The following is a 22811-nucleotide window of genomic DNA, read 5'->3' on the forward strand; positions in this document are numbered from 1 at the left end:
AAAATACGCAATTGCGTATTTTTGAAGCGTGAAGCTTGTTGTTAGCAAAGCATCAGTTGTTAACAACCTGTGCGAAAAACGCATGTAGCTTCACGCTTCAAAAATACGCAATTGCGTATTTTAACGCAGAACAATCGTATAAAGCCAACCTGCGTTTTGCCTGCTTATTTTTAAGACTGATTCACGCAGCAAATACGTCAAGTGGGTTTGTACCCTAAAGGTGCGCTCACACGTACAGGATCTGCAGCAGGTTTGATGGTGCAGATTCAATGCAAAGTAACTCTGGGCCATCAAATCTGCTGCGGATCTGCTGCAGATTCAAATCTGCACCATCAAATCTGCTGCAGATCCTGTACGTGTGAACGCACCTTTAGGCTGGAATCACACATGGCAGTTTTAAAAAATATAAAGGGAGGACTTTTGGAGAACTTCGCCGAACCTGAACAGTTTGGCCTCTGTGTTGAACACTAGTCGTGATGTGTTCTTATAGTATTCGGGAGTAAGAACAGGTACACCGTGCTAGACATATTAAAACATTTGTATTCCCAAAATGGACACACTGGCACTAGAGGTCTCCCATATTCCTAACCCAAATACCTTCTGTATACCAGGGTTGGTCAAAACTCTAAAGCCAAGTAGCCGACTTATCTAGAAGCTGCTACTGCTGCCATGTTTGGCTGCTTTCTACCGACTTCTGTTTACTGGACCAGCAGTAGATAAGAAAACCTGAAAAAGGTCAACATAGCAACACTTTTTTCTCCATTTTTCCAATGGAATATTTTAGAATGACTTTTCACATATATGCTGGAGAAGAGCTATAATAATTTTTTTGCAGTCAATTCTATTTGTTGATATCCTTGGGGGCGATTTATGAAGACCGGCGTACAGGTGTAAATCATGATAAATGAGGTCCCGTCCCCCAAGCTCCCCCAGCCCGCCCATTGGGCGAGCGGGCCGTACGCCAGAGAGAAGGGGCGAATCTGCACCTTCTCCCTAGCGTATCATTCATAATTCTGTATCCACAATAAGCAGTTCTTCTGTATTAAAGGGGTTAGCCAGCATTAAAGGAACATGGCCACTTTCTTCCAGAGACAGCACCACTATATATATATTTCTCCTTAATCACTGAACAATAATTGTTCATGTTCAAAGCTTCCTTCGGTTCACAGAAGTTGTACCTTGTAAAGGGTACAGTATGGGGGACACAATTACAGAAACGGTCAGCCAGTCAGCGGCCTTAGCGGGACCCCGCCTCAGCCAATGACTTGCTGAGCAGACCTCACACATCATGACCTAGGTCCCTGGAACTGGAGCGTCAGTATGCGGCCACCAGCGAGGGAGCGGGGGTGGTAAGATCATATTTCTTTTATCCTGCCTAGCACTTGAATTTTCTGCCCTGTGTGAACATACACTTATGCAGAGCACGGAAGACTACAGAACTGGTGCCCAGGTAGGAGAGCTATTTGATATATGGTAAATGTGGTAAGAGCAAGACAACCTGAAGAACAAATTGTGTTCTTTCAACTCCATTTTAGAAAAAGAACAGACACAAACCATAATAACCATAATACAGTTATCCATCATCATAGAGAACAAACAAGGACCCCCCCCCCCCCCCAGGTGTATAAGGGGCTCCTGTCCCTGTAATTACTAATGTATACAATATTGATTATAATAAGACATTTGGCAGCAGAGTATAAAAATCGGCAGTTACTACTAAATCACAGTAGTACAAAATCTGCATTTTTAACACTGGACAATGTAGAAATATCCAAGATTACATAAAAAAACAAAACAAAAACACTATACCCAGATGTAAACTGAAAGGTGCCAAAGCAAAAGATATATCCAGCAAAGAGCACACAGCGGCAATCGGGCGGCCGGGGCTACAGGGGGGCGATCGGGCGGCAGGGGCTGCAGGGGGGCGATCAGGCGGCCGGGGCTGCGGGAGGTGTTAAAGGGGCTGTGGGCGGACGGGGCCCGCTCCGGCTTGCTGAAGACACCGGGAAGGTAAAGTATCAGCTCCGGCGGCCGGGGGGGTTAACCGGGCGGGCTGCGGACAAACTCCGCAGATGTACATCCCTGCTGCGTGTTTGCCTGCCATTGAAAGTATAGGGACAGGATCCGCAGGGAGACTCGCTGCAAGTACGCGGATCCGGCAAGTGGGTTTCTACCCTAAAGGTTTTATAAAAAGCAAAACCAGACCGATCATCTGATTCTGCAAAAGGAGGACAATTCAGCACCAAGATTTAAAGAGGGTTTGCTCCAGGATTAGAAAAGCATGGCTGCTTTCTTCCAAAAACAGCACCACCCCTAACCTCAGTTGGCGTGTGGTACTGCAGCACATCTCAATTGCAGAGCTGCAAAACCTGTAGAAAGGTATGGCGCGGTTTTCATTTCTACATGTGAAAATACTCAATATCTGAATTCTGCATGTCCTGTACTAGTAGGAACGTCTCAGAAATAGCAGCTACTCAGGGCTTTAATACTACTATACCCAAATGTTTCATTTGTTTCCCATGGTTCATGAAACACAATACTCCCATACAGGAATTCCCATCTTCAAGACAAATTACAATACTTAATAACCATTTAGTCCGATTCTAAACGAAATACTGACGTATAGATGTAGCACTCTAATGCACTGTATGTTCACTCTATAGGTCTTTTACAGTACCATGGTAGCATAGACAAGCACTATACCTATGAAATGTAGTGTGTAAAGTCAGTGTCACTTTCCTCTGAAAAATTAAATGCACTTTTAGAGCAGAAAATACAAAAAAAAAACACTCAATGAATATAAAATAAATATATGTAAACAAAAGATCTAGTGCTATAAAAAGAACACATACGTTTGTATAAAATAAAATAAAAATACAAAAAAAGTGTGCTGCAGTCATCAGAAATTAAAACGGTTTTAGATCTTAAAAGCAACAACAGTACCAAAATGTAAAAACAAAATAACATAAAAAAGTAACAAAAGGGATTATCGTATTAACATCAATACTACAGGCCTTATTCCCACGTTCCGTGCAGAGTCAGTATATACGTGCGGCTGAATCGGTACTGTAGCGCAAAGATTTAAACTTTTTCTGAGCTCCTGGCATCATAATGCTACATGATGCCGGGAGTCCCAATAATCCGTTCCATTGCACGGAACGTGGGAATAGGGCCTACTGGTTTATAACACTGGGTGTGACCAAAGAGCTACAATTATTGTATAGCGCTATAGAGGTCATTCTCATATCTACTCTATGCAAGTGGTTGAAAATAGGCAACAGCACATGGCACCAGGAATGAATCACATGGACTTCCCATTGCATGATATCCTCGCTGTGGAAGCCTTCTATGATCGCAACGCCTGTATTCATGTATAGATTGTCATGTGGTCCCTTCCTCGATGCTTTGCAGTACGACCCTCGGCTTCTGGGCGGCATGGTTTCTGTTACCTCGGTTCATCCCAGAATTCCCTGTTGAGGGCTGCGCGGTGGAAGGCGTGCGCAATACTTCTTCTCCGAACAGGCTGATTTTTGCATCCATTTCAATGGCTTTGGCCAAACTGAACGCATAGGATTCTAAGGACACTGTAGAGGTTTCCTCGGCTGGGGCTTTTTTAGCATCTGTGGACACAAGTATGTTCATCAGACCTTAGAAGTTTTCTATGAGAAATGCACAGGTTTAAAAAAATAAAAACTTTTTTTTTTTTTTTTACACAGGCTCAGTCTGAGTAGTTTCCCATTCTTGCTCACAGAGCGTGAAACCTGCCTTTACAAGACCAAACCTTGTAAATATTCACATGGACATGGGTCATTGTTATTTTTTTTGCTCTTTTCTCAATGCAAAAAAAAAAAAAAAGACTAATACATTTGGCACAGATTATGTATTTTTCTATTTGTATTCTATTGTATTCTATTATGTATTTTTCCATTTGCTTAGCAAAACCCTCCAGAGGTCTTCAGTGTTGAGTGAGCATAGTACTCCACCAAGCATTGGAGTGCTTAATGCTGCCTTTACACGTAACGATTATTGAGCGATTTTTTGCGATAGCGATTGAATTCGAACGATAATCGTACGTGTAAATGCAGCGAACGATCAAACGACCAGCGAGAAATCGTTCATTTTAATCTTTGAACATGTTCTCAAATCGTTGATCGTTCTCAAAAAATTTGCTTCCGTGTGAACAGTCGTTCGCTGATTTAACCAATGTGTGAGATAGGCTCAAGCGATCGCAAAACAAATTTTCCGTACGATATATCCTACCGTCTAAATGCTGATAGTTATGAAAGAAAATCGTTACTCCGACGTCGTTAGTCGTACGTTCGGGCCAATTATCGTTTCGTGTAAACGCAGCACAACTGAGCTCGATGCTTGACAGAGAACCTCACGGTGCTCGAGTAAAGGTGGCCGTACACCTTCAATAATTGATTGCCAAATTTTGGTCAGCTGTCAGTTATATCTCCCGCCCGCCGCAGAAACCTACTACATTTAAATTTTTAGATATTTTGTCTCTTGAGGGGACGTTTAAACTAAAAATATTTAAAAAAAAAAAAAGGTAAGGTTAAAAAAAAAAAAATCAAGGTAATGGAATGGGAGCTGTAGGGGTCTAGGACTAAGCATATTTTGTGTTTTTTTTCCCCCTGCCCCAGCAGCATATAAATGTTTACACTGGGGTCAGAATACCCTTTAAAAGGCACTGAGAGGGTATTCTGCCTCTGTAGGTATGTTCACATTGAGGAATAGGAGAGGAATTGAAGAGGAATCCGCTCTTAATTTCCGCCTGAAATTCCTCCCGTAAAATGTAAACAGAGCAATGTCCCGTTGTGTTTAATGGAATTTCCGCTCTGTTGTTCACACTGCAGAATTTCCAAGCAGAATTTTCTGCCGCTGATCCGGTTTCTAATTGACATCTAGGCCTTTCATACCAAGGTGTTATGCTGCGTTTACACGGAACGATTGCACGATAACGATCGAATTTAAACGATAATCGTACGTGTAAACGCAGCGAACGATAAAACGACGAGCGAGAAATCGTTCATTTTGGTCTTACATGTTCTTAAATCGTCTTTCGTAAAAAAAATTTGCAGATCGTTCCGTGTAGACAGTCGTTCACCAATTTAACCTACGTGCGAGATAGACAAGCGATCGCAAAACGATTTTTCTGTACGATATATCGTTCCGTCTAAACGCTGATCGTTATAAAAAAAAAAATTGTTACTTCGAAATCGTTCATCGTACGATCGGGTGAATTATCGCTATGTGTAAACCCAGCATTAGGGGAAGTGGTATTGTGGGGGCATGTGGCAAACCGGCTCAGCCCAGGAAGACCACCAGTATTGCAGAGGATTGCTTGAGCAACCAACAAGCAGCTCCTACAGTTTCCTCGTTCACAATTCAGACACAGGTGGCACCGGCATTACATCCCCATCTCTGCCGGGTTCATTTTCAGATGATTTGCAGAAGGAAATTTGGTGTCTGGGAGCCCGCTATGTGTCCGGCCATTGACATCCAGCCACTGGTGAATGAGAAACCCAGACTGCTATGGACAAGAATCCTGGTTCTGTTTGCAATCTGAGGGTGATGGGGCCTCGCAGTGTGTGGTAAAGCTTTCCTTTGCTGTGGAGTGGCCCACTAATGCATCTGTGCCCGAATTGTGAACTTTTATCCAGAGTTATTATGTACGCTTCTCGGACACTTTCGAGACACTTTTCCACCAGAAAAAAAACGGGACATGGACTAAAGTGCGACATAATATATGGCTTAAAATTCTGGCGCACGTTATGCAAGCTAATAAACAAAATACTACTATACTAATCGATTTTGATCAGTTTTTTCATTGAATTCCATTATTAAAAAAATATATCAAAACGGATCCCTTTTTTTTTTTTTTTTTTTTAATGCAAAAGGATGCTGGCTGACCTCAGGGAGATCAACCAAAACACCGCAGAGACACCATCACATGTCTCAATGTCAGTGTATTCTAGAACATTGCCCCCTGGGAAATCAAATATGCAAAACAACACTGCAGAGACACCATCACGTGTCTTGACGTCAGTGAACTAGCCAGACCTTCCTCCGGGAAGGAACAACTAAGCCAAGGAATGTCTCCAATTAAGGAAACCACATAAGCAAGGTATCCATCCACAGACAGCTGTTTCAGGGTTTTTGCCCTCATTTGCCCCACTAGCCAGAAACCTACTCCACACAGGCCCGCTTCTGCCATGAGGCGGAATGAGCCTTCCACCTTAGGCGGCAGATTTTGCGGTCCGACAGGGGGCGGCATTATGTCCCCCCTGCTGTAATTTTTGTTAAGTATCACTTAACAAAAATTACAGCGGCCGCTCACCGCTGTCTCCACATCCCGTCAGGTCCCGCGACGTCACCCTGCAGCTGTCATCGACCTCCAGGCTGTGGTGAGTGCCTGGGGTCGGTGGGGGATGCGCTGGGGTAATCGGGTTCACCCCAGCTCACTCACCACAGCCTGGAGGTCCGTGAGAGCTGCAGGGTGACGTCGCGGGACCTGACGGGATGTGGAGACAGCGGAGAGCGTGGGCCGGATGCGGCGTGGGACCGGTTGAGCGGCCGGTTGGGGGGGGGGGGGGGGGGGGTTTGGGGAGTTAAGGGTGCGCAATGCCGGCCAACACTCAGGGGGCAAACCTCAGGCAGCAGAGACCCCAGAATCGGCCACACTGATGAGGGGCAAAAACCCCAAAACAGCTGTCTGTGGATGGATACCTTGCTTAGGTGGTTTCCTTAATTGGAGACATTCCTTGGCTTGGTTGTTCCTTCCCGGAGGAAGGTCTGGCTAGTTCACTGACGTCAAGACACGTGATGGTGTCTCTGCAGTGTTGTTTTGCATATATTTTTTTTTTTAATAGACACATAAATGAGGTCAACTACGTTCAATTTAAAAACGGATGCACACACATGCATCAGTTTTTCATCATTTATTTGCAAAAAAAAAAAACAGATTGCTAAAACGGATTGCAAAAATGTAGTGTGAACCCAGCCTTGGGGTCCATTTCCCAGGAAGATTATCTGTCAGATTATCTGCCAAACATTTGAAGCCAAAGCCAGGAATGGATTTGAAAAGAGAAGAAATCTCAGACTTTCCTTTAAGACCTGATCTCTGTTTATAGTCTGTTCCTGGCTTTGGCTTCAAATCTTTGGCAGATAATCTGTCCGATAATCTTTCTGTGTAAATGGACCCTTAGTCTTCCGATGCTAAAGATTTATGACCCAGCCTGCTCCACAGTGATCAATCTGCCGCACTTGAAGTCTGTCTACTCTCAGTTTGCACATAGATGATTTTAGTAAATCTGGCCCGTTGTCTGAAAACCTTACCGTTTTTTTGCTCCACTTCATCTTCAAAAGTAACAGAACTTTTCCTTCTGGAATAGAGGATGCGAGAGTGCTGGGCGCTGTCAGAGCTGCAGTCGTCTAGCAGCATGACATCAGTACCTAAGGGAGGGGGGAAAAATAAGTCATAATGGAGTGACTGGTTTAGCCTTGTTGATCTGATTCCAGGTTAGCAGTAACAGGGACTAGAGATCCATGCACTAGTAACTAATAGGGGTCCCTGGGATCTAACATTTATCAATTATTCTCTAGAATATAGATTGTATGATGTAATTGCCCTCCCTGTCTGTTACATGCTGCCCCTGGCTCAGGCGGCATAAAAGCACATATGGATTTGAAAGCTATAAGTTCTTCTGTCAATTCGTTATTTGAATCATTTTTGTGTAAAACATTGGGGATTATTGTTTATATTTTATTTTTATTTTACAAAATTTTGATATTATATTATATTTTAAAAATAATAGAAATAACTGTCTGTCCTTTTTATTATTAATATTAGCTCAAATTGCAGCTAAAATACGCTTTTAAATGGTGTTACCTTAAATTTTTTCATATATATATATATATATATATATATATATATATATATATATATATATATAAATGAGTACATGAGTACTCCATTGGAATTTTTCACTGTTCTCCCTGAGTTCAGTGATTGTTGTGTTTTGTTGGTCTGTTTAGCATTGCCCCAGTAGCCAGAATCCTGCTCCACACTGACGAGGGGCAAATACCCCGAAACTGCAGTCTGTGGATGGATGCCTAGCCTTGGTTACCCTTGTCTTATGTCGTTATACTCGCCACAGAGTTAGACTTTGACTCACAGGGGCCACCCTGGTGTTTCCCTATTTAGGTCCTAAAGCTCGCAACAGAGTGAGGACCTGAGGGACTACATATCAGGGTGGTTTGGTGCTCTCCCCACTAGGATACACCCCTTGGCAATGGGCTTCCTTCTCTGGAGAGAGGGATATCTGGCTATTCCCGTGTTTTGAGACTCGTAACTGAGGCTCCACGGACCCCTTTTTTGCATATATATATATATATATATATATATATATATATATATATATATATTTATGAAAAAGGCATTTTGTCCATATACAGTGGTACCTTGGTTTAAGAGCGTTTTGATATAAGAGCTCACAGTTTTTCAAAATTATGACTTGGTTTAAGAGCATTGCTTTGGTTTAAGAGCTCCCTGTACTGTGGGAGCGTGCATGGAGGAGGGGCATGGTCTGTATAGCGGGGTCTAGGGCCCTGTACTCAGACCCAGAAGGTCTTTTTCACCTTCCAAATCATAACAGATCCACTTCAGGCTGGGGCTTGCATCAGGGGACAGGACTGTGGAGGTAATCTCTCCATAGCTGTAACCCCTCTCTCCCCGGACAGAGAGCGCTGCATGTATGTGCCCACATCTGCCCTGCTCATTTCTTCATGCTCCCTGCAGTCTCTGTCAGTCCTTGTGTTTCCCATCTTCTCCATTACTGTACAGTAACTTATAATATCACATATTCTGCTGTTTCTGAATGTTTGTTTCATTATTTTACATGTTATTCAGAATAAAAAATCATTATTTTTGGAGTGTGGAACCAATTGTCTGCATTTCTGTGATTTCTTATGGGAAAATTTGCTTTGGTTTAAGAGTGGATTTGGATTACAAGCACGGTCCCGGAACGAATTATGCTCGTAATCCAAGGCACCACTGTATATATTATAAACAAAATGCCTTATATCTCCTGCTGAGTTGTATACACACGCCTCATTGAGCCTTGTGTATACTGGTATACTCTCTCTGCTCCTACAGCGACAGTCTCCGTACAAGTGAAAACTCTGACAACTACCTGGACGTTTTAAAGCGTGCCTGTCAAAAACTTTTCTTTTAAAGAAATGAACAGCGATTGTGACTGCAAGCAGTTTTGCAACACACTCTATTTGTTATACTTTTTTCTATGTTTAAAGGTACGTTCACACTTACCGGATCCACAGCGTATTTTCTGCTGCAGATCCGCAGCAGATCTGCAGCAGATTTCATTTAAATAACTGAACACAGCATCAAATCTGCTGCAGATCCTGTAGGTGTGAACGCACCCTAAATCAGTGTTATACATACGGCCAAACTGCGCTCCATGCCGATAGCTGGTCTTTTCTCTGTTTAAAATAAGAGACCAAACACAAGAAGTCCCTGTCCTTTGTGCGCTCACACAAGAAAAGACACCTGTGCATCATACAGGTTGTATATCAGCTGAGGGCAATTACCTTAGGATAATTATATTATTAACTATTGCTAATTCTATTATCAGCTATATGTGCTTACAGGGAGACAATTCTCTTTGTTACATAACAATTCAGTCAGTTTAATGTCACTGTGTGCTTACAGAGGTTTTGGTGCTATGTGACAGGAGAGCTGACCATACAATGCAAGCACCCCCAGGATTCTCTGCTACTGAATGTGGACATTCAGCAGCTGTACACATGCACACAAAAGGGAGACACCTAGTGGCCATATGTATAATGTTGATTTAACCATAGAGAAGCAAAAAAACAAACAAACCTGTATATTGAAAATCTGCCTGCAATCACTACCCATTAATCTCAAAGAATGGATGATTGACAAGTGGTCAAAAGGAACGTAAAGTGAGTAAACACACCAAAATTGACTAAAGATTTCTATAATGCAGATACAACTGGATACAGACAAAGTTACCTGAATCATTTGAGTAGCTGAAACCAGTGTTAGTTGTAGTGCTTTGGTGATCGGAATCCTTCCCACTTGCCATCAGAGCAGTTAGATGTGGGGACAATCCAAGATCTATTCAAGAAAGAGATAACATCAGTAAAAGTATATGTGAATGTTCACAGCAGTCTCACATAAATACAAAAAAGTTTTCTGTAAGGCTGGGTTCACACTGCCTTTTTGCAATTTTTTATTTTCATCTGTTTTATGCAACACATGAAAAAACGGATGCATTTGTGCGTTCCGTTTGGGTCAAAATGCATCCTTTTTTTAGCATACACAAAAATGAGGTCGATCACGTTATTGTGTACACTAAAAAAAAAAAAGGAACAACTTCGTATAGAGAGTAAAGATGAGGCACTCACTCATCCATAAGCATATGGTTACTTTATTGAAAAATCTTCATAGGAACACAGGACGCGGTCAAGTTAGTGAACGGGTGACAGCCTGTTTCGTGTGATGACGTTTGCGCTTCCTCTTCTTTCCTCTGAGGAAGCGTGAACGTCATCACGCGAAACAGGCTGTCGCCCGTTCACTCACTCGACACTGTCCTGTGTTCCTATAAAGATTTTTCAGTAAAGTAACCATATACTTAGGTGAGTGCCTCATCTTTACTCTCTATACGAAGTTGTTCCTGCTACCTGTCTGTTACTACGGATGACTGAGCACCGCCGAGTCCAAGGGGGGACTAGATGCAGTTCACACATAGACGTCCGCTATCACTAGTATTGCCGAGGTGAGACTTTCTTTTGAGATTTAAACACAAAAAAAAAAAAAAAGGATGAGTTTTGATCTGCTTTTTCATCTTTTTCTTAAAGGGAACCAATCAGCCCAATCGGCCTGATATGGTTCCCTGAACCGCTGTATACAGCTCCTGCAGCAGCTGGGGCACGTACCAGCCATGGCTGCAGCAGTAGCTGTATACCCAGAAAAAAAAGGACTTTAATCCCCCAGGCGTGTGACAGGCAGCGGCGGGGAAGTAGTCATCTGGGCGGCTCTCTAGTGACTGCTCTCTGCCTGTCAGCGCGTTCGGAGAGGATGAATGACAGGCAGAGAGGTCCATTACTGGCCTCTCTTTCTGTCATTCATCCCGCTGATAGGCAGAGAGCAGTGACTAGTGACGGGCGGGGAGCCGCCAAGATGACTACTTCCCGGCCTGTGCCTGTCATGCGCCTGGGTGATTAAAGTGCTTTTTTCGGGTATACAGCTCCTGTCGCAGCAGGTACGTGCCGCATCTGCTGCAGGAGCTGTATACAGCGGTTCAGGGAACCATATCAGCCTGATTATTTGCCTTTAAAATGGAAGTCAATGGAAAAAGGGATCCAAATGGATGCACACAAATAAATCCTTTTTTTTGTTGCATAAAACGGATTGCAAAAATGCAGTGTGAACCCAGCCTAACGCTTTTCTTGCTCAAAATATTACCTGTAATCCTATTAGAAATGCTGAACATCCGTGAAGTTCTGTGCTGCTGGTGGAACGGATCTCGGTAGCGGTTGCCAAAACACATGCTGAGAAGCTCCTTCCGCACAGTCTTGTTCCAAAGTCCATAAATGAGAGGATGGCAAATTGCACTTGTGAAGGATAGCCAGGTAGCCATAGTCTCTACCACAGGAGAAACACTATTCTTCCCCCATAAGGCCTCAGTGCTTATGACAATCATGTAAGGCCCCCAGGTCAGCACAAAGGCCCCAATAACAACCAGTATGGTTATGAAGGCTTTGCACTGGTTAGCCGAATAGACAACGCTGGAAAATCCGTTCCTTCTGCTTCCAGAGGATGATGTGGAAGTACTGGAATTCTTCCTCCCGTTCTTCTGGGATGACTCCTGTACAATGATAACAGTTCCGCAGTGGATCTTCCGAGCTTTTATACGCGCCACTCGGAAGATGAAGCCGTAGCAAATCATCATAGTGATGAAGGGGAGCAGAGCGCACCATATCTGCCAAAAGGCGGTGTACCCGGCCTCCTTGTGCCATGCCGCTACACACATCCACTTAAAGTGGTCGAACTCCAGCGATGACCAACCGAAAAGAGGAGGAAGGCATCCTATGAGGGAATGCAGCCACACGTAGGCTATGGCCAATACTGCCCGATTTCCAGTTATCTTCATAGGATAGACCATTGGATAAAGAACAGCATAATACCTGCATAGAGCACAGAGAACAAAAATCTGTCACCACACAATGAAAATGAGAGAGTAATACAGATTACTGCCTGGGTCTGGAGTCAGAAAGTTTTATAGATTTGTAATTTACTTTTATTTAAACATCTCCAGTCTTCTAGTACTTATCAGCTGCTGTATGTCCTGCAGGAAGGGGTGCATTCTCTCCAGTCTGACACAGTGCTCTCTGCTGCCACCTCTGTCCAGAGCAGGAGAGGTTTTCTATGGGGATTTGCTGCTGCTCTGGACAGTTCCTGACATGGACAGAGGTGGCAGCAAAGACCCACCACTATCTATAATATCTATTATACAAATCTGTATAACTTTCTGACACCAGTTTTTTTGCAAAAATTTTTTTTTTTTTGCTGCAGTCCCAAATCTGACCTACTAATCTAACCTATTGTGCATGGGGTGCCGAGGATGAAGGTAAGTTTCTCTGCGCTGTGAAGTGTAATTTAATCCCTTGGCTAGTAATGTGGTGTGGTGCACTGGTAGTTTCGCCCTCTGTGCAACTAAACCCCCTTAGTAGCCTAGATATTAACCTACATGAAAACGGTGCCAAGGATGAAGGTGAAGAAACTTTCATCCTCAGTGCCTTGTGTGCTATAGGGAGATATCAGCAGGCTAGATGCTTCTAAGGTGCTGATAGTTTCCCTTTAATAAAAGTTGAAAGGAACATTCAATTCTGATAAATGACGAGGGCCAGCGATCAGTAGATCAATGAGAAAACTTTTAGTTGTCAGCTGATCGGATCATTTATGCAGGAAAAATTGCCAACTATGGTTACATTAAAGTGCTGCATGAGCTTCCTGTTTTCGTTCATTCAATCCAATGGTTGAGCTATCCAAAGGGATCCTTAAAGGGAATCTGTCACTAGGTTTATGCCGCCTTAAATGATGGCAGCATAAACTAGTGATAGAAATGTTGAACAGATCGGTGTATTACTTTCATCATTTTGTTTAGCCGTTCTCCTAATATGCAGGAGAACAGGATTCTTGCCATACTCCTCCCCCCAGCTGCTGATTGACAGGTGACTGCCTATACACAGCATGGATAGATAACTGCCAATCAGCAGCTGGTGGGCGGAGTTTTCTGCTTCTCATAAATATCCAGGACTACTGAGCCCACACACATAATGGAGAGGACTACTTATTGTCCATGTTATTCAGGAGGATATCTCTGGATCAGCTGCACAGAACAATGTAAGTGATACATCATTCTGCTCAGCTTCTCTGTCACTAGTTTATGCTCTTACATAGGACAGCCTAATGGTGCGTTTACACAGGCAGATTTATCTGACAGATTTTTAAAGCCAAAGCCAGTTCCAGACCATAAACAGGGAACGGGTCATAAAGGAAAGACTAAGATTTCTCCTCTTTTCAAATCCATTCCTGGCTTTGGCTTCCAAAGTCTGTCAGATAAATCTGCCTGTGTAAACGCACCATAAACCTACTGACAGTCTCTTTAAAGAGGGACCAATCTGCTAGATTATCGCACATATACAGGCACGGGTGCTAAAATAAAACGGAATTTCTTCAAAGAATAATCCAGAGCCTTTGATAATCTTGCCCCCACCCGCTTCTGCCAGATTAAGGTTATGTTAGCCTATACTACCTTATTTAGCTAATTACAGTTCTCAGACCAGACAGAAAAGGGATTTCTAGAAATGTAGGATACAAAGAGACATTTGTTCCTCACACCAAGAACGTCCTCTGAATTTCTGGGCTGTGAGCCACGACTTAAGTGCTTGAAGCCAATAAACACGTCTGGTCACCGGCCCCGGCCAAAACGCGACAGCTGAACTCCTACCATTCAATAAGAACTTTTCCCTTTTTTAAACACACGTAAAAAAATGGGAGCAAGTGTCAAAGCCTGAGATACAACAGCTGTGGACGTTGGCCCGTACGACATCCATCCCCTAGGCTTCAAGTAAATGCCTGGACATGGCCTGATCTGTACGGAGAGCTGCTGGCCGCAGATGTGGATTTAGTTCCAGGAACTCCATGTAAAGCATTGAGGAGCCTCGGAAAAACTGTACGCACCACAAAGTGCAAAGGGAACTGAAATAACACAGGTAGCCAGCTTAATCCTATGCGGTGATCGGAACTAATGATCCCTATTTTTTTTTTTCCTAATGGAATGGAGTGCAGTCAACTAAGCTTAATGCGTGTTACCTGTATAAAAAAAAAAATTGTCGACTCAACCTCTCCACCATGGCTGTCTAAGGACACCAGGGACAAAACTGTAGACCTGCACAAGGTTGGGATGGGATAAAGGAAAATAGGCAAGAAACTTGGTGAGAAGGCAACCATTGTCAATGCAATTATAAGAAAATGGAAGAAACCTAATATGACTGTTAATTGGTGTTGAGCAGACCTGTCAAACTGTTCCGGTTCGGCAACGTTCTCCAAACCTGAGCACTGAACACTTGATTCCCGCGGCAGCACAAGTTAAATGCCACCCTAGGGAGTCCTGGAAAACACTACATGGTAACTCAAAGGGTCCCCAAGCCTTACAAGTGTAAAGCCCCTTAATGCCAGCAACAGCTCCAGCGTTCTATGTGGCTTTAAATAAGCGGCCATACGTGTTATGTGATTGGCGACGGCCCAAGCTGACAAACACCACTTTTACAGCCTTGTTAAGTGTATTTATAGGACCACAATGTACTGAAAGAACTGAAGGCCGGGCTGTTAGGATGAGGAGAACACTTGGAAGTCTGTTCTATGTTATAATAGAGCCACCAATCGGTAGACAAGACCTCCGCACCCTTAGTACCTCTGGTTCTCTAGTGCACTGAGACTCTACCAGGTTCTGCAATCTGAACAACAAAAAACAAAGGAAAACTAAACAGAAAAAATATCACAGATCTTCCTTTCTCAGTCTCCCATTGAAGTTAATCCTATTTTGACTCCTAACACAATTAAAATTGAGAAATGTATAAATGTATATAGGATAAAAGATTAGGCCCCACCCCCTTGGCTAAACAACAACACTCAGTCAGTCACCGGCTGAAAATCAGAGATATGAGATTAAACAGGCCAAAAAATATGGCCACTTTCTTCTAGAAACAGCACCTTTCTTGTCTCCAGTTCAGGTGTGGTTTGCAATTAAGCTCTATTCACTTCAATGGAACTCAGTTGCAAAACCACAATTTTTCTGGATTTGATGCAACCAAAAATGCACAATTTTGCACTCTGGAATTTGTGCTTACGTCGTTTACGGTGCGAAATCAGGAATGTGATCATTTACTAGTTTGGGCGATTACGCGCGCAGCAATACCAAACATGTTTATTTATTTATTTTTATTTATAAAATGGGAAAAGGGGGGCCATTTAAACTTTTATTAGAGGAGGGGATTTTTTATTAATACATAAAATAATTAGAAGCCCCCTGGGGGACTTAGATCCAATAGATCAGTGCTCTATTATTCTTGTCTGCTGCAGACCAGATACATGGATTGCCGAGGCGGGATCCCGGGAGTCCTGACCCAGCCAGTACAACGCAATGCGATCACGGAGGGGGATCCCCCCACTGGACACCAGGGAGAGGGGCTATTGAGGACTTTTTAAATGCAGCTTTCATGTTTGACAGCTGCTTTTACCAGTCCTAATAACTGCGGTACCGGGCTGCAGAAAGCTGCAGTGTTTCAGAGTGGGCTCGTGGCAGTGGCCCCTCTCTAAACCTCCCCACCCACAGCAGGACGTACCAGGACGTCCTTCTGCGGGCAGAGGTTAAATAAACCGTGAGCGGGACCAGCAGGAGCGAGTAGGTATTGGGGGCTTTACTGGGGGGGGGGGGGGGTCAGGCAGGCTCTGTCACCGGTGACAGGTTTCCTTTAAGACCTGATATTTATGAAACTCAGATCAAGGCTGGGTTCACACTACGTATATTTCAGCCAGTATTGTGGTCCTCATATTGCAACCAAAACCAGGAATGGATTAAAAACACAGAAAGGATCTGTTCACACAATGGTGAAATCGAGTGGACGGCCGCCAATTAATGGCAAATATTTGCTGTTATTTTAAACGACTATTATATTGAAATAATGGCCGTTATTTACTGTTATATGACGGCCATCCACTCAATTTCAACATTGTGTGGACAGATCCTTTCTGTGTTTTTAATCCACTCCTGGTTTTGGTTGCAATATGGAGGACCACAATACTGACTGAAATATACGTAGTGTGAACCCAGCCCTAAAGAGATTTATAGGCACAGAAGACATGGAAAGACAAGTATTACTGACCTGTCAATTGCTATAATCCCCAAGGTAAGCATACTGGCAGAGCTGATCAGCATGTAGAGGAGCGCAGAAAAATTGCACCACACCACTCCAAAGATCCATTCTCTGAGGATTGAGCTGACAACCACGAACGGCAGGACCAGCATAGACAGGAGGAGATTGGACAGGGTCAGGCTAAACACAAACTTATTGCTGAGAGACAGGAGGTAAGATTTCTTATAAAGGGTGATGACAATCACAAGGTTCCCAAGGCAAATCAGGACGTCAATAATAATGATGGCAATCGATTCGGCTACAATGGTAGCTCCATTTTCTACGGTAGACTCTGTTTCCACGCCATTTCCTCCGGATGAGTTGATGCTCATTGTCAATCACAATGGAATCCTATCTGAGTCATTGCTGGGACTCTAAAGAGAAAAAAAAAAGAAAGAAAGAAACCAAAATTATATAACACAGAACAGTATTACATCAATAGCTATTAGAGTTAGGTGAACTTCAAGCATGCTTGGCTTCATCTGATCCAGAGCTTGCTTATCGGTGGCTGAAGAGGTTGGATGCAGCCCTAGGGAGTCCTGGAAGACATGGATACAGCCATAGGTTGCATGTTTTTTTTGGACTCCCTCGGGCTGCATCTAACCTCTTCAGTCACTGGTAATCAAATGCAGAGAAATCTGACTCAAGCGTGCTGGAGCTGCACTCATCTCTAGTCAGGACTTATGATTCCATGATGACCCAATAGCGCATGTATCAGTCTATATACATAATTCAACATGATACGGAGACAACCTATTTTTGTATGGCCCAGATAACGCCATCTTGTCAGGTGACTAGTCAGGTCACTTCTCCTAAGATTTATATTCATATATGTCACAGTGCATGCACATATTAAACATGGCAGTGCATATACCCTGGGGGACAAAGAATGAGGTTTGCTGAAATCTACCATGATGATCCTTGTTTTCCCCAACAGCGGACATCGGTATAGCAACAGCAGTAATAGCAGAAGGTGGTATAGTAACAGCAGACAGCAGTATAGTAGCAGCAGACAGCAGTAACAGCAGACATCGGTATAGTAACAGTAGTGACAGCAGACATCGGTATAGTAACAGTAGACATCGGTATAGTAACAATAGACAGCAGTAACAGCAGACAGCGGTATAGTAACAGCAGACACCAACCAACCAGCCCTGTCTGATATATGGGGATTTTCCAAAAAATATAGTAAATCATAAGGCCCTCTCTCTGCAGGTGAGATTTTCTGCTCTAAAGTGGCCTGAAACTGATGTCAAAAACCCTAAATTTCAAGGATTTTATTGGGATTTACTATAAAAATAGGCTGCAGATGTTAAAATTCACGGCACAAGGGGGGGGGGGGGGGGGGGGGGAGGGGACTGGGGAGGCCCAAAAACCATTTATTCCTGAGCTCCTTATAAACAAACCTGCATATTCCTATAAAGTGATGGCAATTTAAAGGACTTGTTTTGCCCACTTGCAGTAATGACATGCCCTTAAACCCATAATACCAATGCCGCCAATCACTGGACCCAAATGAATATGGAATGAGACCAATAACACCAGTGAGTGGCTGAAGCTGTGACACGGGTATACGGGCAATAGAGATCAGCCAATCTCCAGCACTCTCAGGTCTGTCCGAACCTGAACACTCAGTGTTTCATTACCAGTGAAGAAGTTGGCTCCAAGGCTGCCTGGAAAACATGGATACAACCATAGGCCAGGTTCACACTACATATAAAACACTGGCCATTCTGTGACCCGGCCAGGTCACAGAATGTCCGGTGTTACTGAAGATCATCTAGGCCGGTACTACATTACCGGCCAGATGATCTTCATTTCTGGTGAATTCGGATGCACTTCAAAGCTGCACACAATGGAGCGTGTGACCGGAGCCGCACACTCCATTGTGTGAACTGACAGGTTCTCTGCGGCCGCTATTCAATGAACAGCCGCCGCAGAAAACTGACATGTCAGTGTTCCGAGCAGCCGGATAGAATCCCGGCTGGATCGTATACTATGTGTACTCTATATGCTGCGGCCAGGATTCCATTCATTCCAATAGAACGTGTGTTTTGAATAAATCACGGCCATTGTTACAAATTGTATCCCTGTTTTACCAGACTCCTTAGGGCTGCATGAAACTTCTCCAGCCAGAGCGTTTAGATTCAGACAGACACGAGAGTGCTCGAGATTCACTCGTCTCTGACAGGCCTCTAACTGCAACAGCCAAGTGTGCAAAGGACGAAATGGGGGTACGACAGGAAAACAGCGGAAGACGGCAGCTGATGGCATCCCGTTTTACCACCATAGACCCCTTTACCCCTACAAATCCATAGAAAGCATCACATATATGACCAAAACAAATCTGCAATGTGCACTATAGTCCCTACTGACACCTCTACAGTATAGAGGAGCATCTCAGCAGTATGTGAGATAAAGCGGGGATCCCGGGCAACTCACTATACAGCCTGAAGTAACAGGGAGCTTATACTAACAACTATAGGGATCATAGAAGGAAACATTAGTCTACTAATATATATTCTACTGCTTGCTGCAGCCATGAGAATCCTCCAGCAGGAACCACTCACTATAGGCTATGGCTATACCAATCACAGGGGAATGGGGTGGGTATATGGTGAGTATATGGTATATGTCAGTATATAGTGGGTATAGTACATGGTATATGTCAGTATATGGTTGGTATAGTATATGGTATATGTCAGTATATGGTTGGTATAGTATATGGTATATGTGAGTATATGGTGGGTGGGTATATGGTGGGTATAGGATATATATCAGCATATTGTTGGTATAGGATATATGTGAGTATATGGAGAGTATATGGAGAGTATATGGAGAGTATATGGAGAGTATATGGAGAGTATATGGAGAGTATATGAAGAGTATATGAAGAGTATATGAAGAGTATATGGAGAGTATATGGAGAGTATATGAAGAGTATATGGAGAGTATATGGAGAGTATATGGAGAGTATATGGAGAGTATATGGAGAGTATATGGAGAGTATATGGTGGGTATAAGGTATATGCGAGTATATGGTTGGAATAGGATATATGCCAGTATATGGTAAATATATTGTATATGTGAGTATATAGTAGATATAGGGTAAATGTCAGTATATGGTTGGTATAGGATATATGGGAGTATATAGTAGATATATGGTATATGTGGATATAAGGTATATGGGAGTATATAAGTGGATAGAAGGTATATGAGAGTATATATATGTGGGAAGGCTCCTGGGTAATAATACTCAGCATCGGATCCTGGATCTCCCCGCACAGCCCGGCTCCCCCCCTGCTCCGCCATACATAGTGATGCCAGGCACTCTATGGCTCCCCTGCTCTCCCCTCCTGCTCCGCCATACATAGTGCTGCCGGGCTCTCTATGGATCCCCCCCCCTGCTCCCCCATACATAGTGCTGCCGGGCTCCCCTGCTCTCCCCTCCTGCTCCTCCATACACAGTGCTGCCGGGCTCCCCTGCTCTCCCCTCCTGCTCCCCCATACATAGTGCTGCCGGGCTCCCCTGCTCTCCCCTCCTGCTCCGCCATACATAGTGCTGCCCGGCTCCCCTGCTCTCCCCCATACATAGTGCTGCCGGGCTCTCTATAGCTCCCCTCCTGCCCCCCCATACATAGTGCTGCCCGGCTCCCCTGCTCTCCCCGATACATAGTGCTGCCGGGCTCTCTATAGCTCCCCTCCTGCTCCCCCATACATAGTGCTGCCCGGCTCTCTATAGCTCCCCTTCTGCTCCGCCATACATAGTGCTGCCCGGCTCCCCTGCTCTCCCCTCCTGCTCCCCCATACATAGTGCTGCCCGGCTCTCTATAGCTCCCCTTCTGCTCCGCCATACATAGTGCTGCCCGGCTCCCCTGCTCTCCCCCATACATAGTGCTGCCGGGCTCCCCTGCTCTCCCCCCCTGCTCCCCCATACATAGTGATGCCCGGCTCCCCTGCTCCCCATACACAGTGATGCCCGGCTCCCCTCCTCTCCTCTCCCCCATACATAGTGCTGCCCGGCTCTCTATGGCTCTCCCCCCCTGCTCCCCATACATAGTGCTGCCCGGCTCTCTATGGCTCTCCCCTCCTGCTCCCCCATACATAGTGCTGCCCGGCTCCCCTGCTCTCCCCTCCTGCTCCCCCATACATAGTGATGCCCGGCTCCCCTGCTCTCCCCCCCCTGCTCCCCCATACATAGTGCTGCCCGGCTCCCCTGGTCTCCCCCCCTGCTCCCCCATACATAGTACTGCCCGTCTCCCCTGCTCTCCCCCCCTGCTCCCCCATACATAGTACTGCCCGGCTCCCCTGCTCTCCCCCCCAGCTCCCCCATACATAGTGCTGCCCGGCTCCCCTGCTCTCCCCCCCTGCTCCCCCATACATAGTGCTGCCCGGCTCCCCTGCTCTCCCCCCCTGCTCCCCATACACAGTGATGCCCGGCTCCCCTGCTCTCCCCCCCTGCTCCCCCATACATAGTGATGCCCGGCTCCCCTGCTCCCCATACATAGTGATGCCCGGCTCCCCTGCTCCCCATACATAGTGCTGCCCGGCTCCCCTCCCCCCCCCCTGCTCCCCATACATAGTGATGCCCGGCTCCCCTGCTCCCCATACATAGTGCTGCCCGGCTCCCCTCCCCCCCCTGCTCCCCATACATAGTGCTGCCCGGCTCCCCTGCTCTCCCCTCCTGCTCCCCCATACATAGTGCTGCCCGGCTCCCCATACATAGTGATGCCCGGCTCCCCTGCTCCCCATACATAGTGATGCCCGGCTCCCCTGCTCCCCATACATAGTGCTGCCCGGCTCCCCTGCTCCCCATACATAGTGCTGCCCGGCTCCCCTGCTCCCCATACATAGTGCTGCCCGGCTCCCCTGCTCCCCATACATAGTGCTGCCCGGCTCCCCTGCTCTCCCCCCCTGCTCCCCATACATAGTGCTGCCCGGCTCCCCTGCTCCCCATACATAGTGCTGCCCGGCTCCCCTGCTGCTCCCCCATACATAGTGCTGCCCGGCTCCCCTGCTGCTCCCCCATACATAGTGCTGCCCGGCTCCCCTGCTCCCCATACATAGTACTGCCCGGCTCTCTATAGATCCCATTGTTGCACACAGCTTGTAATAATCGCTGCAGTTACTCGTATACATTGCCGCTCCAACCCGGCACGTACCACGTGACTGCCCTCCAGCACGCATACTTCATACCTTCTGTCTCCCGGCTGCATCTACCTCCGGCACAGCATGTCCACAACAACCGCAGCCGCAAGACCCCGGAACTACAGGCCGTATCTGGAGTAGCTTCCGGTCCGTGGAACGCATGAGTGCGTTTCAAATCGGAATATCGGGTCTGTCTAGCATCAAGTCACGTGACTGTGTCAAGTCACGTGATTCGGTGGTTCTGTGGTAGAGCATGAGGTTCTGTACAATGAATGGAGTGTGTGTATATGGGAGTAGTTGCTGTAGGGAGACAATCCATTCTGGTGGATTCACTGCAGAACAGGCTATAGTGAAAGGTCTGCTATTGCAAAACTACAACTCCCATCATGCCTAGGCAGCCGAAGCTAAATATAATTTACACATAAATTGCAAAATAATGTACACATCTGAATGACTTTCTAACACTTATTGACCTGCACAGGATAAAAGATCAGCGGCTTTTTCAGCTCCAAAAAACATTGTGTGAAACCTAGGGAAGCCTGAAGCAATTCTCACACAGGGCTCCGTCCGACAGCCTGTCAGGGGGGGCGCCATCGGGATAGGAAAGTAATAAATCTACTTACCCATCCATGGCGCCCCCTGCAGGCCCCCCCGCTGCTGCTCCGCTCCCTCCCTGTTAGTCATTTTGTGGCCGGTCACAAGAGGCCGCTCTGTCCTTGTCCTGGTGCTCCAGTGACGTCACCCGTGCACCAGGACAAGGACAGAGCGGCCTCTAGTGACCGCTGCAGTGCGGCCACAAGAGCGAAGAGAAGGGGAGACACCGGACCCAGTTGAGTAGAAGTGTTTTGTTTTTGTTTTTTTGTTATGCTCTATGATAGGAGGGGACAGGGGGTCTATATAACTGGAGGAGCATAGAGGGGGGCTATATACTACTAGGGGAAGGCACAAGGGGGCTATATACTACTGGAGGAGCGCACAGGGGTCAATACTTCTACGGGGGAGCACACAGGGGGCTATATACTACTGGGGGAGCACTCACGGGGGCTATATACTACTGGGGGAACACACGGGGGTCTATATACTACTGGGGGAGCGCCTAGGGGGGCTATATACTGGGGGAGCATACAGGGGTC

General features: G+C 45.5%; 1 protein-coding gene across 2 annotated transcripts; it reads right to left on the reverse strand.

The window, feature by feature from the left end:
• Positions 1-1901: 1901 nt before the first annotated feature.
• On the reverse strand, positions 1902-21803 carry GPR161 (G protein-coupled receptor 161). 2 transcript variants are annotated; one of them, XM_069944555.1, is made up of 6 exons: positions 21727-21803; positions 16501-16904; positions 11516-12237; positions 10061-10165; positions 7342-7458; positions 1902-3620 (listed from the first exon to the last, which is right to left on the reverse strand). In XM_069944555.1, the coding sequence occupies exons 2-6, from the start codon at positions 16860-16862 to the stop codon at positions 3382-3384; spliced, it is 1545 nt and encodes a 514-aa protein (XP_069800656.1). In that variant the 5' UTR covers positions 16863-16904; positions 21727-21803; the 3' UTR covers positions 1902-3381. The 2 variants fall into 2 exon arrangements, with proteins under 2 accessions (XP_069800656.1, XP_069800657.1); XM_069944556.1 differs by having other exon boundaries at positions 21693-21773.
• Positions 21804-22811: the final 1008 nt, after the last annotated feature.

Source organism: Dendropsophus ebraccatus, chromosome 11 (genome assembly GCF_027789765.1).
Source record: "Dendropsophus ebraccatus isolate aDenEbr1 chromosome 11, aDenEbr1.pat, whole genome shotgun sequence".
NCBI classification, from domain to species: domain Eukaryota; kingdom Metazoa; phylum Chordata; class Amphibia; order Anura; family Hylidae; genus Dendropsophus; species Dendropsophus ebraccatus.

Bases quoted from the DNA above. Each gene is read 5' to 3' on its own strand.
- GPR161 (XM_069944555.1), bottom strand. From the start codon at position 16,862: ATGAGCATCAACTCATCCGGAGGAAATGGCGTGGAAACAGAGTCTACC. The intron at 12,238-16,500 runs GTCAGTAATACT...TGCTCTATGCAG, and splicing joins GGGATTATAGCAATTGACAG to GTATTATGCTGTTCTTTATC. The intron at 10,166-11,515 runs GTAATATTTTGA...TTTCTTGAATAG, and splicing joins CATTTCTAATAGGATTACAG to ATCTTGGATTGTCCCCACAT.